The sequence below is a fragment of the Saccopteryx bilineata genome, chromosome 1, assembly GCF_036850765.1.
Source record: "Saccopteryx bilineata isolate mSacBil1 chromosome 1, mSacBil1_pri_phased_curated, whole genome shotgun sequence".
Taxonomy (NCBI): domain Eukaryota; kingdom Metazoa; phylum Chordata; class Mammalia; order Chiroptera; family Emballonuridae; genus Saccopteryx; species Saccopteryx bilineata.
The window spans coordinates 102292071-102319758 of NC_089490.1; the positions used below are offsets into that span (position 1 = coordinate 102292071).

Consider the following 27688-nt stretch of genomic DNA (forward strand, 5'->3'; position numbering starts at 1 on the left):
ATTCTACAGTATGCTGAGCCAGCTTTAAAGTGTAACTCTATTTGAGCCATATTGGATGAAACGATCACTAGTTGCTCAGCTTTGTGTTCGTTGCTGTTTTCAAAGAATCGAGACCCTTAAAGTTTTGGTTTCTTTTTAAAATAAATTACTGAATTTCAGAGAAGGGAGAGAGAGAGAGAAAAAGAAAGAGAAACATGGATTTGTTGTTCCATTTATATACGCATTCATTGGTTGATTCTTGTATGTGCCCTGACTGGAGATCAAATCCTTAACCTTGACTTATCTGGAAAATACTCTAACCAACTGAGCTACCCAGCCAGGGCAGAGACCCTTAAAGTTTTAAACGACCATGGTTTCAAAGTAATAGGTAGCCTACTGTCAGTTACTGCAGTCTGGCTTGTGCATGTGTGTTTGTGTGTACATATGTACACATGCACACATGTGTGCACGAGTTGGGAGTAGGGTGTGGCATGTGGGTTCCACGTGTATAAAGACACAGAAAAGCAGAGTGTGCAATATTCTGCATATTTGAAAGCTCCATATTACCAGTCTAAGGCTGTTTTCTGCCACCTCAGGAAGCCCGTAGTGCAAAGCCAGTCTTGTCTACTCAGCTTTTGTTACTGGGAAGCTTCTCAGGTCCTCAGTGAATTTCTTTTCCATTCATTTTCAAATGACTTTCTGATATGGGCATTATGGAATATGCACAAGATAGAGACAATAGTATGTGTATGGATGGATTTGCATAAGTATAAATACAGTATATGCACCCATTTTTACATGATATAATGATAATATTGTGTTGCCATCTCAGAGTGAAAGCTAATTAATTCAGCTATTGAGATGATAATTTCTTTCTCAGTTAATGTCAGAGTGAAAAGAAACTTACTGATCTTTCCTACACATTGTTTCTTTGGCTCTTTTGGAATAAGGAGTTTATTTCTGCTAACTATTGAGCTACCAGTATCCGATGGTGTTAAGGGGAATTGTCTGGGCTGGGCTGAAGATTAGTAAAAAGATCAGGTAAGCTAATGTGGTCATTGAGTTCAATGATTTGGTACCAGGAAAAAAATATTTTATACCTATAGTCTTTTTTAAATGCATACTTTGATATTTGTACATCCAATATCAACTTTGATCTGAAGCTTAGTCTTTTTTAGACTTCCCGTGATTGAATTTGACATTTAGAAAAATGGTACGATCTTTACTACTGCAAGTTATGCCAAATGACGAATTCACAAGCAAGTCTATTAATCTTTTATCTTTGACATCTCTAACTTTTCCTTCAGCCTCTGATTTCATATTTAGTTAGTTACCAAGTCCAGATTATTCTTTGGTTTCGTCCCTGTTCCTCCCCCCCCCCCCCCCCCCCCATCAAGTCTACGCATGGATCACCACTTGGCTGGTTAGTCTCCTGTCTCCAGTCTCCCTGTTCCACCTTTCCTTCCTCTGCACCAAGGATTCTTTCCAAAATGCAGGTTAGGTCATATCCTCCCCTGCCAAAACCCAAAATGGCTTCTCTTTCTACACAGTCAAGACTCAACTCCTTAGGTTGGCATTGAAAGGCACTTGACCACGTTCTGTCCCACTACATTCCCTCAGCCACCTCCCCCTAATTCAGCTGCTCCTGATAACCTCCCATCAGGACAGATTATTCAGACTCCCTTGGCATTTCTCCTCCTTTTGCTCATTTCCAGAATGTCCTTCCTTCTTCACAGTCTGTGTTTCAACTCCTACTTATTCTCTAAGATCCAGCTCAAATTCTACTTCCCTCATGAATTCTGTCCTGATTCCTCCTACTCGGAAATAATCCGGGTTATTCCCAGCCCTTATAATGCCTTTTCCTCAAGACACTTGACTTCCAGCTGTTGGGAAATTGTCCCATTATATTTAGTTTACTAGAATCATCATTTGTTGGCTTCTGCTGGAAAGGTTGTCATAACAAAAATCAAGTCTTCATGTCTGCGATGGACTCGCTACCCTCTGCCCTTACATTTGGCACAACCTTCATAGTCATACAGTGTGGCCCTGAAATGGTCACTTTTCATCTACATTCCCATAATTTATTGTTTAATTAGCTATCTTATTGTCTTGTTTGTATTATGCTGGAAATTTACTTCTTTGTCTTCCCAGTAAGTTGGAAGCTCTGGGGACAAGAATGCTTTACTCATCTTGGTATTTCCCAGGTCAGAGAATGCAGCTTTGGGATTATAGATACTTAATATTAAGTCATTCTACTCTTTTGTGACCCCAGGGAGATAATTATAGCATGCAGAGTGCTTAAGGGTGTGGACTTTGGTTCATGACCACCTGGGTTTGAATCCTCCTAGTCCATTTGTTAGCCATGTGAGCATGGCCAAGTTACTTAACCTCTCCATGGCTTCTTTTAAAATTCTATAATATGGGAACATATAATATTTTTATCATAAAGTTGATATGAGGGGCCCTGGCTGGAAGGCTCAGTGTATAGAGTGTCATCCCAGCATATAGATGTCTCAGGTTTTATTCCCAGTCAGGGCACACAAGAGAAGCAACCATCTGCCTCTCTCCTCCTCCTTCTCCCTCTTTCCCTCCCCTACCCTTTCCCCTTCCCTCTCCCCCTCCATCTCCTCCCTTTCTCTCTCTCCTTCTCCTGCAACCAGTGGCTCAGTTAGTTTGAGCTTTGGCCCCAGGTGCTGAGGATAGCTTGTTTTTGCCGAGCATGTCAGCCTCAGGTGTTAAAAATAGCTTGGTTGATTTGCACATTGGCCTCAGACAGCAGTTGCTGGGTTAATCCTGGTGGGGCTGCATGCAGGAGTGTGCCTCACTATCTCCCCTCTCAAAAAAAAATTGAGAATAAGGATTAAATCACTAAATGCAGGTGAAATAGAATAACAGCTAATGAGTGCTTAATAAATGTTAAATATTATTCCAACAGGCTGTTAAAATAGAAAGGACACTTGTCTCAGTTTTGGCATGAAAATACTAGATGACACATTCCAAAGAGAGCCCACCTTGCAGAGGACAATAAAAACCCAATTAAATACTTAACCTACTTTGATGGTTTGAAGTAGGCAGTAACTGGACATTATAGAGCAGTATTGCTCTAAAGCAGCGGTTCTCAACCTGTGGGTCACGACCCCGGCCGGGGTCGAACGGCCAAAACACAGGGGTCGCCTAAAGCCAACTTGAGAACTGCTGCTCTAAAGACTTTGATGCATGTGACTAACATGCTGTATATCTCACATCCCCATTGGAAAGGGGTAAATGTGGGCTGTGGGTGTCTGCTGTGGGACCAACCACTGGAACATATGGTACTTTTGTTAATTAGGAAAAGATGTTGCCTCTTCCCCAGGTAAAATCTATATACCAAGGAGGCCTTTCTGCCCAAGGCCCAATGAAAGGGCCTTCAACAGGATCCACTGAGGAGATTGACATGTTGAAGCTGAGGGAGACTGGGACTGGCACCTGGATTTCACCTGAAAAGTTGAAAGGGCAAGAGGAAGCATAACTGGCTGTTTATGGATAAGTGGGAGAGATCTCTCTGCCCCAAAGTTTGTTGGACCAGAGAAAGTCAGCAAGGGGTTCTCTGAAGCCCATGGTACGGGGGCCACGTGGAGGGTCCTCAGAGCTAAGAGCGTAGAGGTAAACTGCCAGATTCCTAGATGCCCTAGGCCTGTAGGAAAGACAAGCCCTGGACTGGAGGAGAGAAGCATTTGACCTCATCAAGGGATGGCAGAGCAATGCCTTCCAGTGATGAGAGGTGTTCTAAAGAGCCCAACCCAAGGCAGAAAGTCAGTTTCAGAGACTTGCTACTCTGTTAGCCTGACTCTAACAACACAGGCCAGTGCTGTAAAAACGTTCCTGTCGCTTCTTCCCTCACCTCCCACCATCCTCTCCTTATTTGCCCCTCCACATCGGCTCTGGAAGTGTCAGAAACTATGCTTAGCCTGATGGAGGAGAAGGAGTAGCAGTGGAAAGTGGAGAAAAGGAGAAGCAGAAAGAAAGTCATTCCCTCCCTCCCAGAGCCCGGACAGCTCGACTGTAGCAGGCTGCAGCTGTGTGGCTACACTTCCTAGGGGAGACGTTTGCTTTTCAGTCAAGGTTGGCATTTCTATTGTTACACCAAGCTGGGCTTATTAAAGTACTGACTTGAAACCTTGCATGTGACCTCTCCCTGTCTGCCTGGTAAAACAGCAGCTCATTTTCCAAAACTTAGATCAACACTCACTTCCGAGTCTGACCCCATCCTCCAGAACAGACCGTTCTCCTTGCCTCCTGTGCCCCAGCACAGCCCAGGACGGCTTCATTGTACTTGTCTGGTCGTCTGCATGGCTTTGCCTTCAACCCGCCCGCCTCTAAGAGGGCAGAGATGACTTACTTGTCTCAGTGCCACTAATCCCTAGACCCGTTATCCCAGTACTTAATGGGCCCCAGTGAAGATATAATAAACACGATTTATCTAAAAACAAAACAAAACAACTAAGATTTTTTTTCCCCCTAAGCATGTCTTCTTTTTTGAGAGATGAATGAAAACCAGCAGGCTTCCAGATGAGGCAGTAGAGTTGAAGACGCTTTGTCAACAGGACGCAGACGGGTGGCCTGCATGCTGCCCTCCAGGGGTTCACAAGAAAACGCCTGGGCACCTCCGTCCTCGTCCTCGTCCTCGTCCTCGTGCGTCTTCCTGAGTAGAAGCTGCTGGGGGCCTTTTCATCCCTTTCTGTGTTTCTTCCGCAGGGTTCTTCAGGAGAAGCATCACCAAGAACGCCGTGTACAAGTGTAAGAACGGGGGCAGCTGCGTGATGGACATGTACATGCGCAGGAAGTGCCAGGAGTGCCGGCTGAGGAAGTGCCGGGAGATGGGCATGTTGGCTGAATGTACGTGTAGAGGTATTTACGTCCAGTAATTATGTTCCACTGAACCTCTCTTCAGACGGCAGATGTCAGGTAACCCCTCTCATGAGCATGTTACCTGACGTAATGACAGAGAGGACCTGACTCAGCCGCCTGAGTTCTTTGAAAGGATAATGGACCACTGGACTCGTCCAAACTGTCGGTCGCAGAGCATCCTAGTCCCCCGAGAGGAACAGCTCGCTGTTTACTGTTGCTGAGAGAAGTGGCGCTATTTTAATAAACTACAGAGAGTGGCAGTCTTAAGTTTCCTCCAAATTTGTTTTACTATCTTTTTAATTTATTTTTTAATTAGCATAACAATTCACAGTTGTGGGGAAAAATGAAGAATAAGATAACTGCCTCTGAATCATCTAAATAGAGTTTAAAATCAAGTCATTTTATTAAGAATTCCCCCTGCCCTTTTTCGGGTGCAGCTCTGAACCAATTTGTATAGGTTTGCACAGGAAATTAACTACCCTAAGTTTTAATATCATTTGGCCCTTCAATCTGATAAAGAAAAGACATTATATTAACTGCTGGCTTTGTGAGGAAACCATAATCTTCATCAGCATTTGGAACGCATGCTGGTATATAACATATTAATTTTTCATTCTGCAAATTCTACAGACCACTCAGATTCTGAGATATGTCCTGTTCCACCTCAAAACACAAACAGACAAACAAATGTCACCAAGGGGATGATAACAGTCAGGGAGGGAATGCCACATGAAATAAAAGCCTTTGGAAGGCGATTCCAGTTCTATTGTTCCCAAACTGTCCAGGCAGCTGGGCTGGACCCAGTGAAATAATGAGTGCAGGAGGGGGAAAATAGGTCGGTGTAAACAATCCAGCTCCAGGGGGATGAAAGTTTTATAGTGGCCGATCCCAATCTCCTCTTAGCATGTATGAAACGGGAGACTGCAGTAGGGGCTGCTGCTGGAACCCAATCTCGCAATGGAAACATTTGCTCTGACACGGGGTGGTTCGTGTTGCACATAACTTAAACATGAACTCGCCCCAACTGAAGCACTGAGGACATTTTTTCAGGACTCCACCTATCAGAGTCTAGGATATTGTTTATGAACATAAACTTGTCCAGTAACAGATGCAAAGCTTTAATATAAACTGAATTTCCTGGACGAAGAAATTCCTGGAATTTTGTTTCATTAAAATTGAGAGAATGAGGAAGTTAAATGGGAATGTGGAATATCATTCTACGTTATTTTTATAGTTGTTTAAGTGTAAATTAATGGTGATATTATATGATTATTCAAAATAACATTTCTAAATCCCCTTGAGTTATTTTTATCTGTAATTATGATCTCAATAATTTATACAGTTCTGAAAATTAACAGGATTTAAAAATTTTTTCTAAAGGTTCTTGATATTTGTTTTATTCAACATGTTTACTTATATGTTTAGTGTGAAACTGAATACATGTCTTATGATACAGTTATGTAAACATGGATGAAAAAATAATATTAATACTATGTTTTGAAACAATAACTTTCAAAGTTCCTTAGAACAGGAATAAGGAGTGTCATCTTCATTTTATTGATTGAATACTTTGCATTTGTGCAATGCTTTGGCAATACATCCTTTATATAAAACTCACTTAAAAAAAATGACATGAGGCCCTGGCCGGTTGGTTCAGTGATTGAGCGTCAGCCTGTCCCAGGTTCGATTCCCAGTCAGGGTACACAGAAGAAGTGCCCATCTGCTTCTCCCCCTCTCCCCCTCTCACTTCTCTGTCTCCTTCTCTCTCTCTTCCCTTCCTGTAGCCATGGCTCAATTGGAGCAAGTTGGCCTTGGGCACTGAGGATGGCTCCATGGCCTCTGCCTCAAGCGTTAAGAAGAGCTCAGTTGCTGAGCAACAGAGCAATGCCCTAGATTGGCAGAGCATTGCCCCCTAGAGGGCTTACTGGGTTGATCCTGGTTCTGGCATAGGTGGAAGTCTGTCTCTCTGCCTCTGTTCCTCTCACTGAATTTAAAAAAATTTACATGATAACATTTAACACAAAGTTAAATAAAACCCCACAAAGTAGATATTATTCCCTCTCTACAAATAAAGAAACTGAGACTCACACTGAACAAATTTCTCATTCAAGGCCAAGGCTTAAAACATCAGAAGGGCTAGAATTGGCTCCATGCCACATTGCATAGGGAAGCTTATGAGCCAACTGTTTATCAGCTGCCTCGTGACCACACACCCAACAGTAGTTTCTGTGGTTGGTTAAGTCTCTATGTTTATTTTTTTCAGGCTTGTTAACTGAAATTCAGTGTAAATCTAAACGACTGAGAAAAAACGTGAAACGGCATTCAGACCAGACCATTAATGAAGACAGCGAAGGACGTGACTTGCGACAAGTGACCTCGACAACTAAGTTATGCAGGGTAATAACATGCAACAGTGTCTGCCAAAGCCAATAGCAGCTGAGCTTCTAGGCTTGTAGTGATGTGGCTGGGAGGCTTTCAAAGGAGAACCACAGCTACGAGCAGAATTTCATTTCAATTGTGCCTCAGATGGACCTCTTTTTAATCAAGAGAGTAATACATACTTCTGTGTAAAATTCAGATAAAAGCAGTGTATAAAGTGAAAAAGTGAAAGTTCTCCTCCCTTTTCCGCATACCATTCTTACTACCCCAGAGGTTGCCAGTAAAAATGGTTTGGTGTATACAATAGGTTTTTCAAACTGAGTTTTGATAACCATTGTTTCCCTGCCAGTGAGAAGAAAGGTTCAGACTAGGGTGTGAGCTCAGTAGAGGCTTGTGAATCCGTCTTTATCAATGGCTAAAACAGAGCAAATACACATCTATGGACCCACAGAGGAAAGCCCTTTCCACTGAGGCAACAAATTACCCCAGAAATCCTTTGAGCAACTTAGGACAAATAGAGGAATGGCATCTTGTGTGATTAGCTAAACAAATTGATAACGTTCAGGGTATTTCAAGGAATTTTAATTTGCTATTAGCTGAAAAACCTATAATACACTTTTATTCAAGTTATACCATTCTCAATATTTATTACAGTACTCACAAAACTTCATCTGCATTCTGTTTTTCAAATGTATTATTCTATATTTCTTTCAGGAAAATTATTTGATATAAAAATATTGTTTTGCCATAGTGCTTCATCGGTAACACTTTGGTATCAGGAAGCATAGAGTTGGCACAATTACTCACCCTCTTCAAAAGATGCTAGTAAGGGAGAAAGAGATGTTTAGGGTCTGAATTGTCCAGGTTGATGACTCTCTGCTTCAGGGGTCAGCAAATGTTTTCTGTAAAGGGCCAAATATTTTAGGCTTTGGCCACATATAATCTCCATCTCAACTGTTCAATGTTGACTAGCATTGATAAAACATGAAAAAATGAGTATGGTTATCTTCCAATGGATTTATAAAAATAGGTGGATTTGGTCCATGGTCCACAGTTTGTCAGCTCCTGCTCTAAATAAATACCTGCAAATGGGTTCTCCATTTTATATGTGGGAACTTTTTTTAATTATGACCTTGAACTTTCACTGAACTTCTCTATGAATGGACCCAATAGGCTTTGTATCCAGACTATTACTTATTCCTAAGAAATACATTAAAAAATATTTTGTTTTCTCTATTTTACAGAAAAGAAAATGAGTAACTTGGGACAAATTCATTTAAATATAATATGGTTCACCACAAAACTTAGAAAAAATGATGGCATATTATGTCAGTGTATATTGTTCCTGCCATATTAAGGCTTTCCCCAACAATTTCTGATATTAGATTACTCCATAAGTATGCATTATATATATGTGCATGCTTTTTTTTTTTTTTTTTGTATTTTTTCTGAAGCTGGAAACGGGGAGAGACAGTCAGACAGACTCCCACATGCACCCGACCGGGATCCACCCGGCAGGCCCACCAGGGGGCGATGCTCTGCCCCTCTGGGGCGTCACTCTGCCGTGACCAGAGCCACTGTAGCGCCTAGGGCAGAGGCCAAGGAGCCATCCCCAGCGCCCAGGCCATCTTTGCTCCAATGGAGCCTTGGCTGCGGGAGGGGAAGAGAGAGACAGAGAGGAAGGGGTGGGGGTGGAGAAGCAAATGGGCGCTTCTCCTATGTGCCCTGGCCGGGAATTGAACCCGGGTCCCCCGCACGCCAGGCTGACGCTCTACCGCTGAGCCAACCGGCCAGGGCCTATATATGTGCATGCTTTATAACCACCCTCCCTAACACCTTTTATTTTTTTGCCAGTGTAGGAGAAAACTGAACTCACCCCAGATCAGCAGAACCTTCTACAGCATATTATGGATTCATACAGCAAACAGAGGATGCCTCAGGAAATCACAAATAAAATTGTATGTTCAATATCTAAAAATGCATGGTTTAAATTCTGGGGCTCTTACTATACTGGAGGTGGAATTAATATATAAATATGTTACTTTAAAATGGTTAGAGCTGAGAATTTAAGTTATACATTTAAACTTTTAGCAGCATTAGATAACTAATGAGTAAGAAGTCTCATATCTATCATGGTAACAGTAATTGCTCTCAATGGATCTGAAAACTATGAGCTGGGTCTTTAAATGTTATCTGGTTGTCTAGCCTAATGATTTTATATTGCTGTCTCCTTTTATATACTTATTAATCATTTGCTTTCTTCTTAAAATTTAGTTAAAAGAAGAATTCAGTGCAGAAGAAAATTTTCTCATTTTAACTGAAATGGCTACCAGTCATGTACAGATTCTCGTAGAATTCACAAAAAAGCTGCCAGGTATCTTTACATGTAGTTACTTTTCTGCTATGCTGTGCAATATACTTATGACATTAAAAGAAGCAGGTCTGTTCATTGCAAAATGAGAATTATTGCATATTTGATTTAATGTGTCTACTCTAGATATAAAATGTTAGACCCAGCTAGAATATTTAAAATCATTTATAGTAAGTTTTCCAAATTGATAAATTAAGAAATTGAAACCTTGAAAAGTTGTGATTCATCCACTTATTTATTTTTTTTAAGTGAGAGGAGGGAAGAAAATGAAACAGACTGCTGCATGCACCTCCACTGGGATCCACCCAGCAACTCCTATCTGGGGCTGATGCTGTAATCAACTGAGCTATTTTTAGCATCTGAGGCTGATGCACTCAGACCAACTGAGCTATCCTCAGCACCTGGGGTGGGTGCTCAAACCATTCGAGCCACTGGCTGCAGGAGGGAAAGAGGGAGAGAAGGGAGAGAGAAAGAGAAGCAGATGGTTGCTTCTTTTGTGTGCCCTGACTAGAAATCAAACCTGGGACATCCATATGGGTCAATGCTGTATCCACTGAGCCAACAAGCCAGGGACCACTTATTCTTTTTAAAATAAGTATTTGTTGATACCTACCCTATACTAAGTACCTAGTTATTACCTTCAAGGAGGTGATTAAAGGCCATAATAAAAAAAGTATATACAAAGTGCTGTATAAAAGAGAGGAAATAATTGCAAACTGTATCTGAGAATGACAGGAAGGCTTCTTATAGAATCATATTTGAGTTGGGTCTAAAACACAAAGAAGCTTTTTAGGTAGCCTGAAGGGGAAGAGGCATTTGAAGTCAAGAAATTTGCTTGTGAAAATATAATAATGCACGAGCAAGAATAGAATTCTTAGAGATGGGGAAAATAAATTCAGTGTGGTTGGAGTGTAATGCCTTTGGTTCCTTGGTTAGATGTAAGGTAAGCTGGTACCAGACTGATTAGAAACTAAGAATTTTAATTCTAACTAAGGATTTTTAATTCTTTATTATCCTCTGGATGATAAAGTGTTCTTTGGTGGCTTTTTATTTTTTTGAGAGGGAAGTGATGAGATTTATGTTATAGAGATATTGCTTTGTCAGGTTTGTATTGGGTGGATTTGAACAGGGCAGGACTGGAGGCAAACAGGATCAGTTACTATGCTATTGCACCAGTCCTGGCAAGAGGGCTTGAAATAAAGCAATAGCAGTGGGGGAGAGAATAGGAAATAAAATAGAGATTCAAAAAATGATAAGACTTGATGAACAAGTGTTCATGTGTGGAATGAGGGAGAGGGATTTAGCCCCTCCAATTCTTCCAGACACATTTTCAATGCAATCTAAGTCAATAGGTTTAAGTTGTTTCTCTGTGTTCAATTCAAGATGGTGGCAGATTAGGTGCATGTTACACTTACCTCCTCCCAGGACCAAACTGGAGTTATAACTACATTGTTTCACTGTTTTAGAAATATATTAGTGCATAAAAATCTCATGGTCTAGCTTGATGAGGCAGTGGCTCAGTGGATAAAGAATCGGATTGGGATGCAGAGGACCCAGGTTCAAAGCCCTGAGGTTGCCGACTTGAGTGTGGGCTCACCAGCTTGAGCACAGAGTCACTGGCTTGAGGGTGGAATCATAGACATGACCTCTTGGTCACTGGCTTGAGCCCAAAGGTTGCTGGCTTGAGGTCCAAGGTTGCTGCTGGAGCCCAAGATCACTGCCTTGAGCAAGGGGTCACTTGCTCTGCTGTAGCCCCCCAGTTAAGGCACATATGAGAAAGCAATCAATGAACAACTAAGGTGCCACAACAAAGAATTGATGCTTCTTGTCTCTCTCCCTTCTGTCTGTCTTCTGTCCCTATCTGTCCCTCTCTCTGTGTCTCTCTCTGTCTCTGTCACACACACAAAAAAGTCTCATGGTCTATAAAAGTATAATATCTATCTTGTATAGTTGCATAATAATGTGATATTAAATTACAGAAGATAACTTCTGATATAGAATTGTAACTAAACATGTTAATTTGCCTTCTTTTGCAGTCATTATGCTGTTTTATTAAATGTGTCATGGATAAACAAAAGCCTACATAAAACTAATTAAATGAAGGGAAGAAGTTCTTGTTATTAAAACATTAATATTCTCTTGTTTTTTGTTAATAATGGAAGAGGAACTTAATTTGTTATATGCTAATTAAGCTGAAGGCAATCTGGATCAAAAACAAGATTATTTGACCCTGGCCGGTTAGCTCAGTGGTAGAGTGTTGGCCTGGCGTGCAGGAGTCCCGGGTTCGATTCCCAGCCAGAGCACACAGGAGAAGCGCCCATCTGCTTCTCCACCCCTCCCCCTCTCCTTCCTCTCTGTCTCTCTCTTCCCCTCCTGCAGCCAAGGCTCCATTGGAGCAAAGTTGGCCCAGGCGCTGAGAATGGCTCTGTGGCCTCTGCCTCAGGCACTAGAACGGCTCTGGTTGCAACAGAGCAATGCCCCAGATGGGCAGAGCATCGCCCCCTGGTGGGCATGCCGGATGGATCCTGGTCGGGCGCATGCAGAGTCTGTCTGACTGCCTCCCCATTTCCAACTTCAGAAAAATACAAAAACAAACAAAAACAAAAAAACAACAACAAGATTATTCAAAAACAAAAACAAAAAATAAAAAACAACAAGATTATTCAAGTAAAAACTGTGGGAGGAGAGAGGTTGGAAAGGGAGGAATATGCTGGGTTTGAAGACAAAAAATGCCTTTTTCATAAGAAGGTGGCTTATTTGAAAACAATGAAAATATCTTATACACCTCTTCTATCCTGTGCCTCAACTGGTTCCTGAGGGAGAAAAAAGAGTATAATTAATGTGTGGTTAATGAGTAAAGCAGAAAGAAAAATTTCAAAAACAGAATGAAAAGAAAAGGCAAAAACCACTTGAGAAAAAAATGACAATAATTATAGAAATGACGTTATTACAGATAGCAATACTAGTGATGTAATACTAATAATGAAAGAATGTTTTCTGAAGGACCTAGTTGAGTCATTAGATTCTGCAGATCATTGAACAGGACTGTGCTGGGCCCTGTCCAGGGTGCTAGAGACCTGGCGTATCTCCTCTCAAAGGAGTGCTTAGATTCTCTAGAACAGTGACATTACCTTTTGACCCTCTGCATTATCTCTTCTCTAAACTTCTATTGCCATTTAATACTTTCCTAAGCCATTTAGACCCTGAAGGCATTCTTTTATTTTTATTTGTGTGGCATGGCATGTGTTTGTTTCCCATTCATTACTTCATTCATTCATTCATTATTTCAGTCATTTCCCCCATCCTGCATAGTGCAGTGCTGAGTTCAGAGAAGATACTTAAATATGACATTGATTAGGGTTATTATTATTATTATTATTATTAGAAAGACTACCTATTCTCCAGATTGACTAAAAATTCATGAGTTGGCTAAATATTTCTTTAAACCTTTAGATACACATAAAGATTTTCCTGGTTTGTGGATACTTTCATTCTGCAGAGCTGACCTGTGATACTAAATGTATCTAAAATAATGGCTAAAGAGAATCTGCTTCCTTCTAGTTTTTGAAGGTGGCTTCATCTGTGTCAGCCTGTCTCTGCCATAATATATATATTTGCCATATACATTATATATGTATGTATGTGTGTGTGGTTGTGTGTGTGTGTGTATGGGTTTGACATCCTATTGTGCCCAACTTGTTTATCAAATCCTGCTCAATGAGAATAAAAGTCAACTTTTATTTGGGCAAGAAAAATAGACACTTACTGACCCAACTTTACTACACAATTTTAAAACAACTACAGAATTATTTTATGAAAATGTTTTATCATTGGGGATGATAGTGATGATGATATACTATTTGCCAGCATTTACAACCTCTTGATATAAATTTGATTATCATCTTCATTCAGGATTTCAGACATTGGACCATGAAGATCAGATTGCTTTGCTGAAAGGGTCTGCAGTTGAAGCTATGTTCCTCCGTTCAGCTGAGATTTTCAATAAGAAACTTCCAGCTGGACATGCTGACCTATTGGAAGAGAGAATTCGTAAGAGTGGTAAGTACTGGGCTTCGCTAATGGTAAGAAGAGTTTCTTTATGCAAGTGAGAATTTGTACAACCTGTGAAGGCAAGGCTGCTGCTTATCTTATGCCTTGTTACATGCCCATTAAGACTAACATGGAGAATGACTCTATAAAGGTATGTGTTAAACAGATAGGACTTTTAGAGTCTTGGTGAAAAAAATTCTTTTTGCAATAGCAATGCTCTTTTCACTTTACTGAGATGAAGGGGCACAGGGTTTTAAAAATTTTGGAAAATTAGTCTGGTAACAAATATAGCATAAAAGAGTTGTCATTCAGTTCAGAAAAAGATGCATTTATTCAAAGCCTCTAGGTATGAATGCCTATGTATCAGACTATTATCAATATTTGTTCATAGAAAAATAAGAAGAAATAATAATAGCAACATTTACTAGGTTTCAGACCCTGTTCTAAATACTTTACATATATGATTCCATCAAATCCTTGAAAATATCCCATGAAATAAGTACTATTATTGTCCCCAGTTTAGAGTTGAGAAAGTCATGTGTCTTCTTTAATTTTTTTTGGAATTTATTTATTGATTTTAGTGAGAGAGGCAGGGGGAGAGAGAGAGATACAGGAACAGCTCGACGACCTGTGATTAAACCAGCAATCTCTGTGCTTCAAGATGACGCTCTTAACCAACTGAGCTACCCAGCCAGGGTGCCATGTGTTTTAAACACTGTGCTGCGCTGCCTCTCAAGAAACAAATGAGATAATAGTATGAATAACTCAGTTTAACAGATTACTATGGAGTAATATTGTAACACAGAGGGTCCAGTGACATCAGAATGTCTCAACAAAAACAAAACAGAAACAGAAAGAGAATTATTGATACAGAGGACAGCTGATGGTTGGTTGCCAAAGGCAGGGGGTGGGAAAATTTGTGATATAATAATAATAATAATAATAATAATAATGACATAAGAGTAGATTATCAGGAATTCTCTGCAATTTATCTTAGAAGATATTTTAAATAAGTTAAGTTCTTATTTTCCTGAGAGAGTTTATATATGGGATGGGGGTATGAATGAGATGAGATGACTGTTGGAGGATCTTTTTTTTTTTTAAGTGAGTGAGAGAGAGAGAGAGAGAGAGATAAACAGACAGACAGAAAAGAAGAGAGATGAGAAGCATCAACTCGTAGTTGTGGCACCTCAGTTGTTCATTGATTGTTTCTCATATATGCCTTCACTGGGGGGCTTCAGCCAAGCCAGTGACCCCTTGCTCAAGCCAGCAACCTTAGCTCAGGCCAGTGACCTTGGATTCAAACCAGTGACCTTTGAGCTCAAGCCAGCGACCCTGCGCTTACGTTGGTGAACTCACGCTCAAGCTGGCGACCTCAGAGTTTTAGACCTGGGTCCTCAGTATCCCAGGTCAAGAGTCTATCTACTGCACCACCACCTGGTCAGGTATTAAAGATCTGTTTTTGTTTGTTTGTATTTTTTCTAAAGTGAGAAGTGGGGAGGCAGAAAGACAGACTCCTGCATGCACCCGACCAGAATCCACCTGGCATGCCCACCAGGGGGCGATGCTCTGCCCATCTGGGGTGTTGCTCTGTTGCAACAGGAGCCATTCTAGTGCCTGAGGTGAAGGCCGTGGACCCATCCTCAGTGCAGGGGCCAACTTTGCTCCAGTGGAGCCTTGGCTGGGGGAGGGGAAGAGAGAGAGAGAACGGAGAGGGGGAAGGGTGGAGAAACAAATGGGTGCTTTTCCTCTGTGCCCTGGCCAGGAATCAAACCCTAGACTTCCACACGCCAGCTGACGTTCTACCACTAAGCCAACTGGCCAGGGCTAAAGATCTTTTTTTCTTAAAATATTATTATTGTATAATTGACTGAAACAAGTTTAAATACTTATAAAGCCAGTATTTTAAAATAGAGATTGGAAGAAAGATTTTAAGGTAGTTCTGCATCTGTGTTTTAAGTAAAATAATTGAAAATTACTTTTTAAAAACAGTCTTGCCAAATCATTGTTTTTTTCTCGTAGTTTAAAACTGAGAGCAATATTAGCATCATTGGTAGATTTAAAAACATTTCTAAAAGATGCATTTTTATATATCCATTGATTTTTTTCAGTTTAACTGCTCCTTAAGAGCAAGGTACTAGAGTGGTGGTAAAGAGAGGTATTAGGCATGTTCCTTCCCCTTGGAAGCTTACAGTTTAGGTGGGAAGAAATGAACTGTTCAGAGGTAGTTAAAATGTGGAGGAGAGTAAGAGAGAGAGATGGCTTCTCATTGGGAGAGGTTGGGAAATGATTCACTGGCATTTTTGCCGGACCTTGAATGATACTTGATGTGGTGCTCAGAGTGGGTGTGCAGGAGATAAGGACAGGCAGGAGCAAAGGACTGAGGCAAGAAAGCTCCGGTTCTGCACACAAATGATTCAAAGGAGAGTGAATCGTTAAGTTTGACGGGATGAAGAGTTATATTAAAAAGGGATAAAAAAAGAAAATATACTCTGAAGCAAGTGCTTGAAGGCCTTGAATACTGGGCTACAGATTTTATTCTTTATTTCCTACATGATGGGGAGACACTGAAGATTTTTGAGTGGGAAGGGAAAACATCAAATCAAGCTTTACAGGTCTTCTAGCAATGTTAGGATAAGCCCGGGTGGGGGATACATGGTAAAAGCAAGAGGGGTCAAGGATGTGACCTCTGCTGCGGGGAGACATGGAGAGGAAGAGAGGCTCTGAGAAATCTACATGCTCACAAGAATTAGGGGATATTTTATCACTTCATATTCATTTCAAAATATCCCTTAAATTTTGTGAGCAATATATTATTGCAGTTTTTCACCCTTTGAAAGACATTGTGTTATCTAGAAATATGGAGTCTGGTCCTGGACAGTTTTGTCACTTCCCTGTTCTGGGTCTTAGTTATAGAGTGTGTGTACGTCTAGGAGACTGGGGGTAAGGGAGAAGGGTTGGATCGAGTAATATCCAAGGCACCATCCAGTTCTACAAGTCTTACTGCTTTTCTTCTCTTAAGTCTTCTCAATCGATTCTTTTCAATCATTATTTTCTGATTGTTAGGTTAGCCAGTCATTTGGCCAGCTACTGAAGGATCCTGGGTTGTTTTTTTTTTTAATTTTATGGTGGTAAGAACATTTAATATGAAATCTACCCTCTTAAGAAATATTTAAGTGATATTATTGAGTATTGGTACAATGTTGGACAATAGATCCCTAGAACTTATTCATGTTGTTTAACTGAAACATTATGCCCATTGATTAGGAGGGGGAAATAGGAGTTGCTAATTCCTGGGTACAAATCTTGATTTAAAGTTGCAATTAATAATCAACAGTTTATCTTAGGAAAGAGTTAAGGATGCAAACCACATCTATAGTCTCACCTGGATTTTGATATTAAAAGTTCCATAGGCATTGCTGCATCCTTTTGACTTAGTATTTTATCTCAAGTATCTAGCACATGCTGGCTTCGAGTGGGTGCTCAGTAAACATCTGTGAAATGAATAAATGGCTGGATAGATGAATGGATGGATGAATTATTACCTGAAGCTATAAGTCTGGTCCATTTATTTTCCTTTCAGATGGTTCTTCCCCTGAATATAGAACCACTCCACTCACTCCAACAGGCCCAGTTTTGCCCCCGATTCAGCAAATTCTGGGGAGCCCTATATTGCATCTAATTCTAGGAACTTGGCTCAGCCTTGTTCCTTGCGACAATCCCTGCCTTCTTGTGTGACTCTCTTTGGTGAGTCAGAAAATCTTGGAAAGTTGACAACTGAACCATGGAGGAGGATTAGAAATTTGTTAAGCCACAAAAGTCTGAGAAAGGCATTGCAAGATTTATAGCCATTATAATAATATAGAAAGTGCAAAGATGTGAAGGAATAAGGGAGTAGCCATGTATAGGAGTCATAAGTACTTTAATATTATTACAAAATAGTATTTATGAAGCTGAAACCGTAGTAAGTACTAGATTATCAAAGAAACTAAGTGCCACAAAAGTAGTTTGATTTAATCCTTTTATAATGGAGTGCCTTTGCAATATTCTGAGCTGCTGTGCACAACCATAGAGGTCCTGAAAAAAGATGTTTCCAGCGGGAAGAGGAAGGAATGTTGAGAGGGACTAAGACAGGAAGCAGAGAGAGCTGGGAAGAGACCGATGCAGTAGGTAGGTGAGAAATGAGGAGGGTTTTTCTTGTAAGTTAAAAACATGTGATCAAAAAAAAAAAAAATCTTGCTTAATAACATAAATTTCAGAAGTGCTTCTGCAAGTTTCAGAATAGTTCAAAAATGAAGTTTTCCAGCATGTGGTCTCTATAAATAAATGTGCATACCTATAGTTCATAATAATGTACTTTACCCAAACATCAACCACATACTGTAAAAATAAAAAGCATTCAAATGCACATACTGATTAGGATTTTATCATTCATAATGATGGTTAGTTTTATTAATATTTATGAATTTGTTTCTCCCAGTGGATTTTCAGAGCATTGCCTCTTCCACACATCACATAAAAACCTGGTCTTGCAGGATGCCCTTTCAGAATAACTTTTCATTCTTATGCAAATATAACACATCCTTATTCCTATTGTACATTTAATTCCACAGTAACATAATGTCTCAGTGACCCTGTTTATGCCTACACACCGCTTTGAAGAAGATAACGTAAAGTTTCTTTCCTTGTTCTCTGAAGACATACTCTTTTGTTTGCTATTGTTAAATCCTAATTACAGGCACAAAAAATGCTGTCTCCTGAGATACGTTTACTCAGCAACGGTTACACTATTTATGTTAATTGAGGCTTCAGAGCATGTATTTGACACAACCTGTGGTTAAGACGTTTCTACATAATTCTAGTGCATCAATTTCATAAAGAAATTATTGTTTTATGAAAATTAGATTTTGAAGATGGAATCTTCATTAAAAAATAAGAATTATTGTATAATACTATAAAATATGATAGGACTAATATAGGCTTGCTAACACAGAAAGACTTTACATCTTAACATTGAGGCAATTAGAAATAATGATTCACAAACTGAAGAAACTTGTTCTGTTAATTACAAATATAATTAGCCTCTAAAGTTCATAGTATTTTGTCACCTTTTTGATTCCAGAACAGACAGGAATGAAATAGTTAATTTGGTAAGTGTTTATCAGGATGTCACTACATCTTGTGATTTTGCAATGGTTTGTTTTTACATATTCCATCTTGTTAGTATTCCTGAGGGCCCCTCAAGGTGGGTGCTATGCCGCTATTTTATAGATGGGGTGGGGCTTAGAGAAGCTAGATGACCTGCTCAGGGTCACACGGTTCATCAGCAGACTGCCAGGAGGCGAGCACAGCCGTTCTACACAAAGCCCAGCACTCCTTCTCTGTGTTGCACCTGCCACTTGCCTAGCTCTACCATTTGCCCAATATCAGCTGGTAGGGAATAGAAAGACCAGCAAGCTATGGTTCCTGCCCTTTGGTTGAGAGATAAAGTATAAGCACAGTTAGCAATTTAAAAATAGTTTTTAAAGAAATGATAAAATGAATAGAGACAGTGAGGTCAGAGAAAGGAGAAATTCTTATTAGAGTGATAAAGTCCTAGCTAGTTTATAGTCGCATAGTAAAGTATTCTGTGTGTAGTGTACTGTGTTCATTTTTCTGCTTTTTAAATATATATGACTTCACTGCTTTAGACTTGGAAACAAATGAAAACAGTTATAAGAACTGAATTTTCTAAAGAAGCAAATGTAAGCTATTGGTTCCAATACTTTCTTTGAAAGACAAGTGAGAAATGGAAAGGAAGAAATGACAGAATATTTACAAGGAAGGTAAATGCTTACATTGAAGTTTAGGATTCTTAACACCTCTCCTTTTGCTTTTCAAAGTGCTCACATAATACTTTTGGCATAGACAAATTTGGGGCTCAGATTGTAGAAAGAACATTTTTTTCAAAATAAGAGAAAGTATTAAAGTAATACAAGAGTCAGTCTTCCCATTGCATTCCCTATGGCTTTTCTATTGGTCCCATTTTGGTCATTAAGTATATATGTATCTGTCTCTTCCACTAATCTGTCAACTGCTTGAAGATTAGTTCCTGGCATGTATTAGATGTATGGAAATTGGTGAATTGTATTGAAATGAATCTGGAACTCAATCGTCCAAACCCTGTCAATTCAAACTATAGAAATGATCCCTGAAAGTATAGTCTTACCCTGTCAATTCAAAAGCACAGATAAGGTCTAATTTGGTCAGATAACTTTTAGCTACTAAGGCTCATGGGAAGTGTGCTATTTATTAAGTATTTTCTATTGAAAATAGTTATTTTTTAATTGCTAATTTATTGGCAGTTTCTTATTTAAAGCCAACACTATGACACAAGTTACTCGGAGTACAATGTTGCAGTTAATATAGAAGCCAGGGCCCTGGCCAGTTTGCTCAGTGGTAGAGCGTCGGCCTGGCGTGCAGGAGTCCCGGGTTCGATTCTCGGCCAGGGCACACAGGAGAAGTGCCCATCTGCTTCTCCACCCCTCTCCCTCTCCTTCCTCTCTGTCTCTCTCTTCCCCTCCCGCAGCCAAGGCTCCATTGGAGCAAAGATGTCCCGGGTGCTGAGGATGGCTCTGTGGCCTCTACCTCAGGTGCTAGAATGGCTCTGGATGCAACAGAGCAACACCCCAGAGGGGCAGAGCATCACCCCCTGGTGGGCATGCTGGGTGGATCCCGGTCGGGCATATGTGGGAGTCTGTCTGACTGCCTCCCTGTTTCCAGCTTAGGAAAAAAAAAAAAAAAAAAAAAAGCCAGGGTCCAATCTCTTAGCACCATGTGAATGTTTCCTTTGACATCCTTTCCTCCTCCACATCTCATAATTATGTCACCTTTATCATAAGCAACTAGAAAAATGTAATATTGCCTAATTTAATATACATTTATTAATTTCCTCCCATGTCTCCTGCAGAATGCTAGTTACTAAGGATGCAGAGATGAATAAGAAGCATCCATGGAGCATGGTTTACTGCTCAGGCAGCGTGCCAGGCACTGGAACACAGCAGTTGGTTCCCACTCTTATAAAATGTATATGATATTTCACACTCCAATGGATTGGAGAAAAATGAATTGTGACAGGTGCATAGAATTGAACACAGAGAAAGGAGCAAGCAATTCTGCTCCACTGTGCCAGGGAGAGCTCCAGAGAGAAAACTAAATTTGAAGTTGGCCTTGAAACATGGGTGAGGTGTCTTAGCCAAACAAGGATCCTTTGTATTAAACGCACACTTGTGTAGCGCGCGCTTGCGCGCACACACACACACACCTCTGTTCTGTTTTTTTTTCCCTCCAATTAAAACTACAAAGTTAATTAGGAAATAAAAAGACATTTACATTTAAAATAACAACAATTGCATAGTGTTAATTCTATTAAATGGTTATTCTTTCAAAAAATATTTCTGAAAAAAAATTTCTGTTCATTGAACTATTAATGTATCAATTACAGATATCTTTTTAAAAAATAAAAACAAGAAAACATTTTAAAAAACAGAAAAGAAGAAACAAAAAAATAGACACATCAATGGTTTTCACAACTTTATTTTCATAGTAGTTTTTGAGATAAAGTTAGAAAATAGCCCCCTCTTGTGACCAAAACTCAGATAATTGGGCATAAAGAACCCAATTGAAGCAAACCTTAAACCAGTCCAGAAAGAAGGAAGCAGGAAAATGGGAAAAGACTGCCCCTTTAAGATGATGTTGTTGTTACACTTCTTATGTTAGAAATTGCTGTTCAGAGAGGCTTAAAACACTGCTTTGTTTATACTGTTGTGGTTAATTTTGATTGTTGATTCTAATTCAAAAACAAGTTTATATTTGATCCATCCTGTAGAAAAAATATTTTTAAAGCCCTTCTAATATCTGTTTTGTACATTTTCTCTATCTTCACTTTTCTTTACAACATGCATAAGATAAAAAATCATAATAAACATTTCAACATATTTTTTCCCCTAAAATTGCCATATTTCCCGGTATAAAATGCATCCATTTTCAAAAATGTTTGGGTCTAAAAACTGGGTGCATCTTATACAGTGGCTGTAGTGTTTTTACTTGCATTTCCCACTTTTTCACGCTTGTTTTCGCGCTCATTGTTGCAGTGTTTTTTACTTGCATTTCCCACTTTTTCGTGCTTGTTGTTGTCTTTGCGCTCATTGTTTCACACTTGTTACAGATATATTACATTAGGTTACATTTTGCCATGTTCTGCCCAGAAATGGCTCAGAACTTTTGTACAGTGCTGAATTCAAGTTAAAAGTGAATGGAGCCCTGGCTGGTTGGCTCAGCGGTAGAGCGTCGGCCTAGCGTGCGGACGACCCGGGTTCGATTCCCGGCCAGGGCACACAGGAGAAGCGCCCATTTGCTTCTCCACCCCTCCGCCGCGCTTTCCTCTCTGTCTCTCTCTTCCCCTCCCGCAGCCAAGGCTCCATTGGAGCAAAGATGGCCCGGGCGCTGGGGATGGCTCTGTGGCCTCTGCCTCAGGCGCTAGAGTGGCTCTGGTCGCAATATGGCGACGCCCAGGATGGGCAGAGCATCGCCCCCTGGTGGGCAGAGCGTCACCCCTGGTGGGCGTGCCGGGTGGATCCCGGTCGGGCGCATGCGGGAGTCTGTCTGACTGTCTCTCCCTGTTTCCAGCTTCAGAAAAATGGAAAAAAAAAAAAAATGAAAAAAAAAAAAAAAAAGTGAATAGAGATCGTGCTGTTGAACATAAGTTTGGTCCTCCTTTAACTGAGAAATCAAGCTGAGACTGGCTACGGGAAGAAGAAACCTTACTGAAAACGCCACGGCAGAAGAAGGTCATGAGAGGCAAGTCAGCAAGATGGCCTGATTTAGAGAGGGAATTGAAGATATGGATTGAAGAGCAAAGGGCAATTGGAATTCCTGTGTCCACAAATATGGTTCAGCATGAGGCAAGAAGAAGAATTGCTGATGGAAAAGAAGTTACTGATTTCAAAGGAGGACACAATGGTGCTTCAGGCTCATGAAATAGAATGGACTAAGCATGCATACACACCAGACTTGCCCAAAAGATTCCTGAAAGCTATGAAAAGAAGTTCCTTGAATTTTAGCATTTTGTCATTCAATGTCGGAAGACACATCATTTTTAGTTGGGACAGATTGCAAATATGGACGAAGTCCCCCTTTAATTTGATGTCCCAAGTAACAGAACTGTTGATAAGAAAGGGGTAAAAACTATAACTGTGAAGACAAGTGGATATGAAAAGAGCCATTACACAGTTTTTCTAGCTTGTGCCAATGGAACCAAGCTACCTCCTATGCTGATTTTTAAACACAAAACAATGCCAAAATGGCCTGACCTGTGGTAGCGCAGTGGATAAAGCATCGGCCTGGAACACTGAGGTCACCAGTTCAAAACCCTGGGCTTACCGGGTCAAGGCACATATGGGAGTTGATACTTCCTGCTCCTTCCTCCTTTCTCTCTCTCTCTCTCTTTCTCTCTCTCTCTCTGTCTCTGTCTCTCTTCTCTAAAATGAATAAAAAAAATAAAAATTATAAAAAAAATTTTTTTTAAAAAACAATGCCAAAAGAAGACATTCCTCGAGGAGTGATTGTCCACATTCATGACAAGAGTTGGATGGATCAGGATGGGATGAAGATATGGTTTTAGAAAGTTTGAGAAAGAGATCAGGTGGGCTCTTATACAAATCTACTCTATTGGTGCTTGATTAGTTCAGGGCACATATAAAAAAAATACAAAGAAGATTGCTGCAGAGCAAAAAACAAAACTTGCTGTCATACCTGGAGGCTTGACATCCCGACTCCAACCACTTGATGTCAGCATTAACAAACCCTTCAAAGCTGTCATGAGAGATGAATGGAACCAATGGATGAAGTCTTCTGGGGACAATTTGACACCAGCAGGAAGAGTGAAAAAAACCAACTATAGGCCCTGGCCGGTTGGCTCAGTGATAGAGCGTCGGCCTGGCATGCAGGAGTCCCGGGTTGGATTCCTGGCCAGGGCACACAGGAGAAGCACTCATCTGCTTCTCCACCCTTCCCCCTCTTCTTCCTCTCTGTTTCTCTCTTCCCCTTATGCAGCTGAGGCTCCATTGGAGCAAAGTTGGCCTGAGCACTGAGGATGGCTCTGTGGCCTCTGCCTCAGGCGCTAGAATGGCTCTGGTTGCAACAGAGCAATGCCCAGATCGGCAGAGCATCACCCCCTGGTGGGCATGCAGGGTGGATCCCGGTCAGGTGCATGCGGGAGTCTGTCTGACTGCCTTCCCGTTTCCAGCTTCAGAAAAATACAAAAAACAAAAAAAACCCCAACTATAGGAACAGTTTGTACCTGGATGAAATGATCCTAGGATAATATAAAAATAGAGATTGTTGTCAAGTCGTTTAAGAAGTGTAACATTTCAAATGCCATAGATGGAACTGAGGATGAGGCAATATATGAAGACAGTGATTTGTCATCAGACACAGATGTGGACAAGCTAATGGATGGGAGTTTGACAGTGATGAGGAGTTGTATGAATTTTATGATGAATAAAACTTGACTTCAATAACTTTATATAATACATTTTTTTCAAATTTTGGGCCCCGAAATTAAGGTATGTCTTATACATGGGAGCATCTTATGCATAGGGAAATATGGTATAGGCTGCAATTAGGTAACTAGTAGAGGTAACAACAGCTTTGGAAGGTGAGTGGTAGTTCTGAAAGACATATAAAATAGATTAGGTCATCAAAGATGATTTCTAACAATTAAGTATTTTAAAATAAGCTGACTTTAATATTATCCCCCAAATCCTCACATACTGTTTAAAATAATGGCACAGTCATGAGTTATTATTTTAGAAAAACAGAACTTGTCAGTGTAGTCCCCAAATGCCGAAGACCACCATTGTTTGAAAGTGTAAAAGAACAACTTAACCAAGAAAATATAGATCTTAGTTTAGCTTAGCTACCTAGAAAAATACTGAGGCAAATCACTGATCAGCCATTTGTATTCATCCCTAGGAAATGACAGAATGTAAAAGCAAACAACAACAAAAAAGTAAATTACCTTAATCTAAGCTCAAGAGAAATTGAGATTAATATGGAACAAATGTATTAATCCAATTCTCCTGAATAGCAATAATAATAGCTCTTATTATTTGTTCTAATATTTATGGAGGGTTTACTATAAGCCAGGCACTCTATGTATATTCTCCCATATGCTACTAGTTTTTTAACTCATCTTTCACTGATGAGGAAATAGTGGCTTAAAGAGTTCAAGGAATGTGACCAAGATCAAGTCATAGGTCAGATTTCAAACTCAGAGCTAACTACCTCTTAACCATCATGTTTGTTAAAAGCCAGGATTGGTACTCCCAGTCTCACATGCCAACCCTCTGCACTTTAAGTTATATCTAGTTTGATCATGGGTATTCAGTTCAATCTGAAATGTCTGGCTAGAGGGCAGTCTTTCATTGATGTAATATCCAAGCTGCTCAACAAAGACACCATTGTTCAGAGAGACCATGGAAGTTGCTTAAAGAATCAAAAGTAAGTCAAAGGGGAGGACAGTGATATTTTCACTAAAGAAAGAAAGGCCAATGATTCAGTTTGGGATGATTCTTTAGGTTCTTCTAAAGGTGAGGGTTTAGAATCTGAAATCCAATTTTATCCTCACTTGGCTCACCTGAGTTTTATGGCTCTCGGTCTGGTTTGGGAAGGAATAGAGCAGTTCAGTCTGGCCCAATCCTAGGAACTCATGTTCATCTTAAATCCATAGGCCATATCACAGTCTTTATATTTTTTAAATTTTCTGTCTCCTCACTCCCCTGTCAAAGCTTTTCTGAAGTAGATACATGCTCAGAACAGGCATCAAACTAACAGTTATTGAATAAGTGGAGAGAGTGACACAAGGGAGTCTTAACTTATGAAATGGAATAAGCTGGAGAAAGGAAAAAGGAGGATATTCCAAGTAGAGAGAACATGTACAGAAACTGGGCAATGTGAATTGTTTTGGGAACTGCAGAGTCAGGGCTGTGTGGTATGGAAGGTCAAGCTTAGTCACAGCTAAGAGCTCCAGGACTCTCGAGCATGCTAGCTTTCATTTGAATTATGGTTCCACCTCTCACCAGCTGTGTGTCTTTGGGCAGTTATACAACCTCTCTGTACCCATCTCATGGAATGTTAGAAAGATTAAATGAGCTACAGCATAAGAAGGTGTTTGGGACAGTGCCTAATATTTCGTGAGTACTCAATAAATGTGAATAATTATCATGTGAGTGAGTAGTGGGTGGTGGGTTAGGTAGGGGTCAGGTGCTGGAGTTTCTTATGTAAAAAGAAAGAACATTTATGCCAAAAGCCATGGGGAGTTTTTGAAGGTTCGCAGGAATTTGGGAGTCTGGGTGTGATTTAAATTTTAGGAAGGTAATTCTGCGATGGGTAGAAGGGAACTAAACTGGAGGCAGGAAGGCCTATGAGGAGGTAGTCGCAGTATTCCAGATGAAAAGAAAAAAGACTTAGATTAAGTTAATTCTAGGTGTAGTGAAGAGGAGAGAGAGCCCCTAAGTGAGAGTTAGCAGGTTTAATCACAGGAGTTGCCACTTGACCAAGTGAGAGCAAGGCTGAATCTCACTTTTTAGGCAGGGGGCAATTGGGTGGGTGAGTACACCAATCACGTAGAATGGGAACACTAGGAATGGAATGGACTTGGAGGAATCTGAAGAGTTTAGTGCTGTACACGGTGTCTTTAATTCTAGACATGTTGAGTTTGAAGAGAACAGCCAAGTACCAATGCCTAATAGGTGATGGATAAACAGGTTTGGTCCTTCAGAAAGAGATAAAAGAGATAAGAACTCTAACCATTATTAAGTAAAACTATTTATACTTCTGGGCTGAAGAACAATAATTTTTTTTTAGTTGTGGAAGATACTATCTATGTCTTGATTATAGACATTAATATTACAAAGTTTAACTGTCTAGAAAATGGTGAAACTGGGAGATTCTTTTGACAATTCAGGACTATTATCATTTATTATCAGATAGTAGTGACTGAAACAAAGGCACTGTCCAAACAAAAGACACACAAATGACTGATTTAGTTATACTTTGAGGATTTTGTTAGCTGACCTACTTTGCCCTGCTTTTGGCTGGAACACATAATATATAGTCATTATTTAAATGTACACATATGGGTACAAATACTAATGTGCATGTATAGATGTAATGTGTTTCTAATTTTACACTTTTCAGTTATTTAACAACTGTATTATGCCCTCTGCAACTTTTCAAATCCCCCCCCCCCCAGGTATCTCTGACGAATATATAACGCCGATGTTTGGTTTTTACAAAAGTGTGGCAGAATTGAAAATGACTCAAGAGGAGTATGCTCTGCTTACAGCAATTGTTATCCTCTCTCCAGGTAATTTCAATGTTCGATTTTATTTGTATGTGATTTGTTCAATTTTTTCTAGCATAGTCATAATTTTTATTAAAGCAAATTGGGAAAACACAGAAACATAAAAAAAAGTAAAATGGCCTATAATCCCACTACTTCAAATTAAACCATGTTTACATGTATCTCTTCTCAGCCTTTTTCTAAACCTCACATTCATTCAATAAATGCATTTTTAATACCCACTATGCACTAAACTTGGTTCTTGAAATTGGAGGATACAGCAGTAAAGAAACAGGCAGGTACAGCGACATGGAGCTTACTGCATTCTGGTAGGGTAAGGAAGACAATAAATGAAGAAACGACAAATTATTTTTGATAATTCTTGAGTTAGTAAAATCCACAAAAATATAAAGATGGGATTATAAGGAAAGAAGTTTGCAGTACAATGTTATTTGGAATGTTATCTTAATTAGTGGTTGGAGAAGGCTTTTCTAAGAGGTTATTTGAACAGGGACCTAAATGAAATTACATATTTTTTAACATAATATAAAACACACTGTCTTTTCATTTAATTTTTAAATTTAAAAAACTTTTAAATTTTTAGTTGTTGACTTTAGAAAGAGATGAAAGAGAGAGAG

The 27688-nt window shown here is 39.9% G+C and overlaps 1 protein-coding gene across 7 annotated transcripts in view; it reads left to right on the forward strand.

Moving 5' to 3' along the window:
* Window positions 1-27688, forward strand: part of NR1H4 (nuclear receptor subfamily 1 group H member 4) — a 73224-nt gene that overhangs the window by 43044 nt on the left and 2492 nt on the right. For 5 of the 7 annotated variants that reach the window (XM_066262533.1, XM_066262525.1, XM_066262543.1 and 2 more), the window contains 6 exons: window positions 4714-4866; window positions 7130-7263; window positions 9105-9203; window positions 9520-9619; window positions 13529-13675; window positions 26961-27074. In XM_066262533.1, coding sequence (XP_066118630.1) covers window positions 4714-4866; window positions 7130-7263; window positions 9105-9203; window positions 9520-9619; window positions 13529-13675; window positions 26961-27074 — 747 coding nt within the window. The remainder of the gene's footprint in view (window positions 1-4713; window positions 4867-7129; window positions 7264-9104; window positions 9204-9519; window positions 9620-13528; window positions 13676-26960; window positions 27075-27688) is intronic. The other 2 variants (XM_066262552.1, XM_066262516.1) reach the window with 1 other exon arrangement.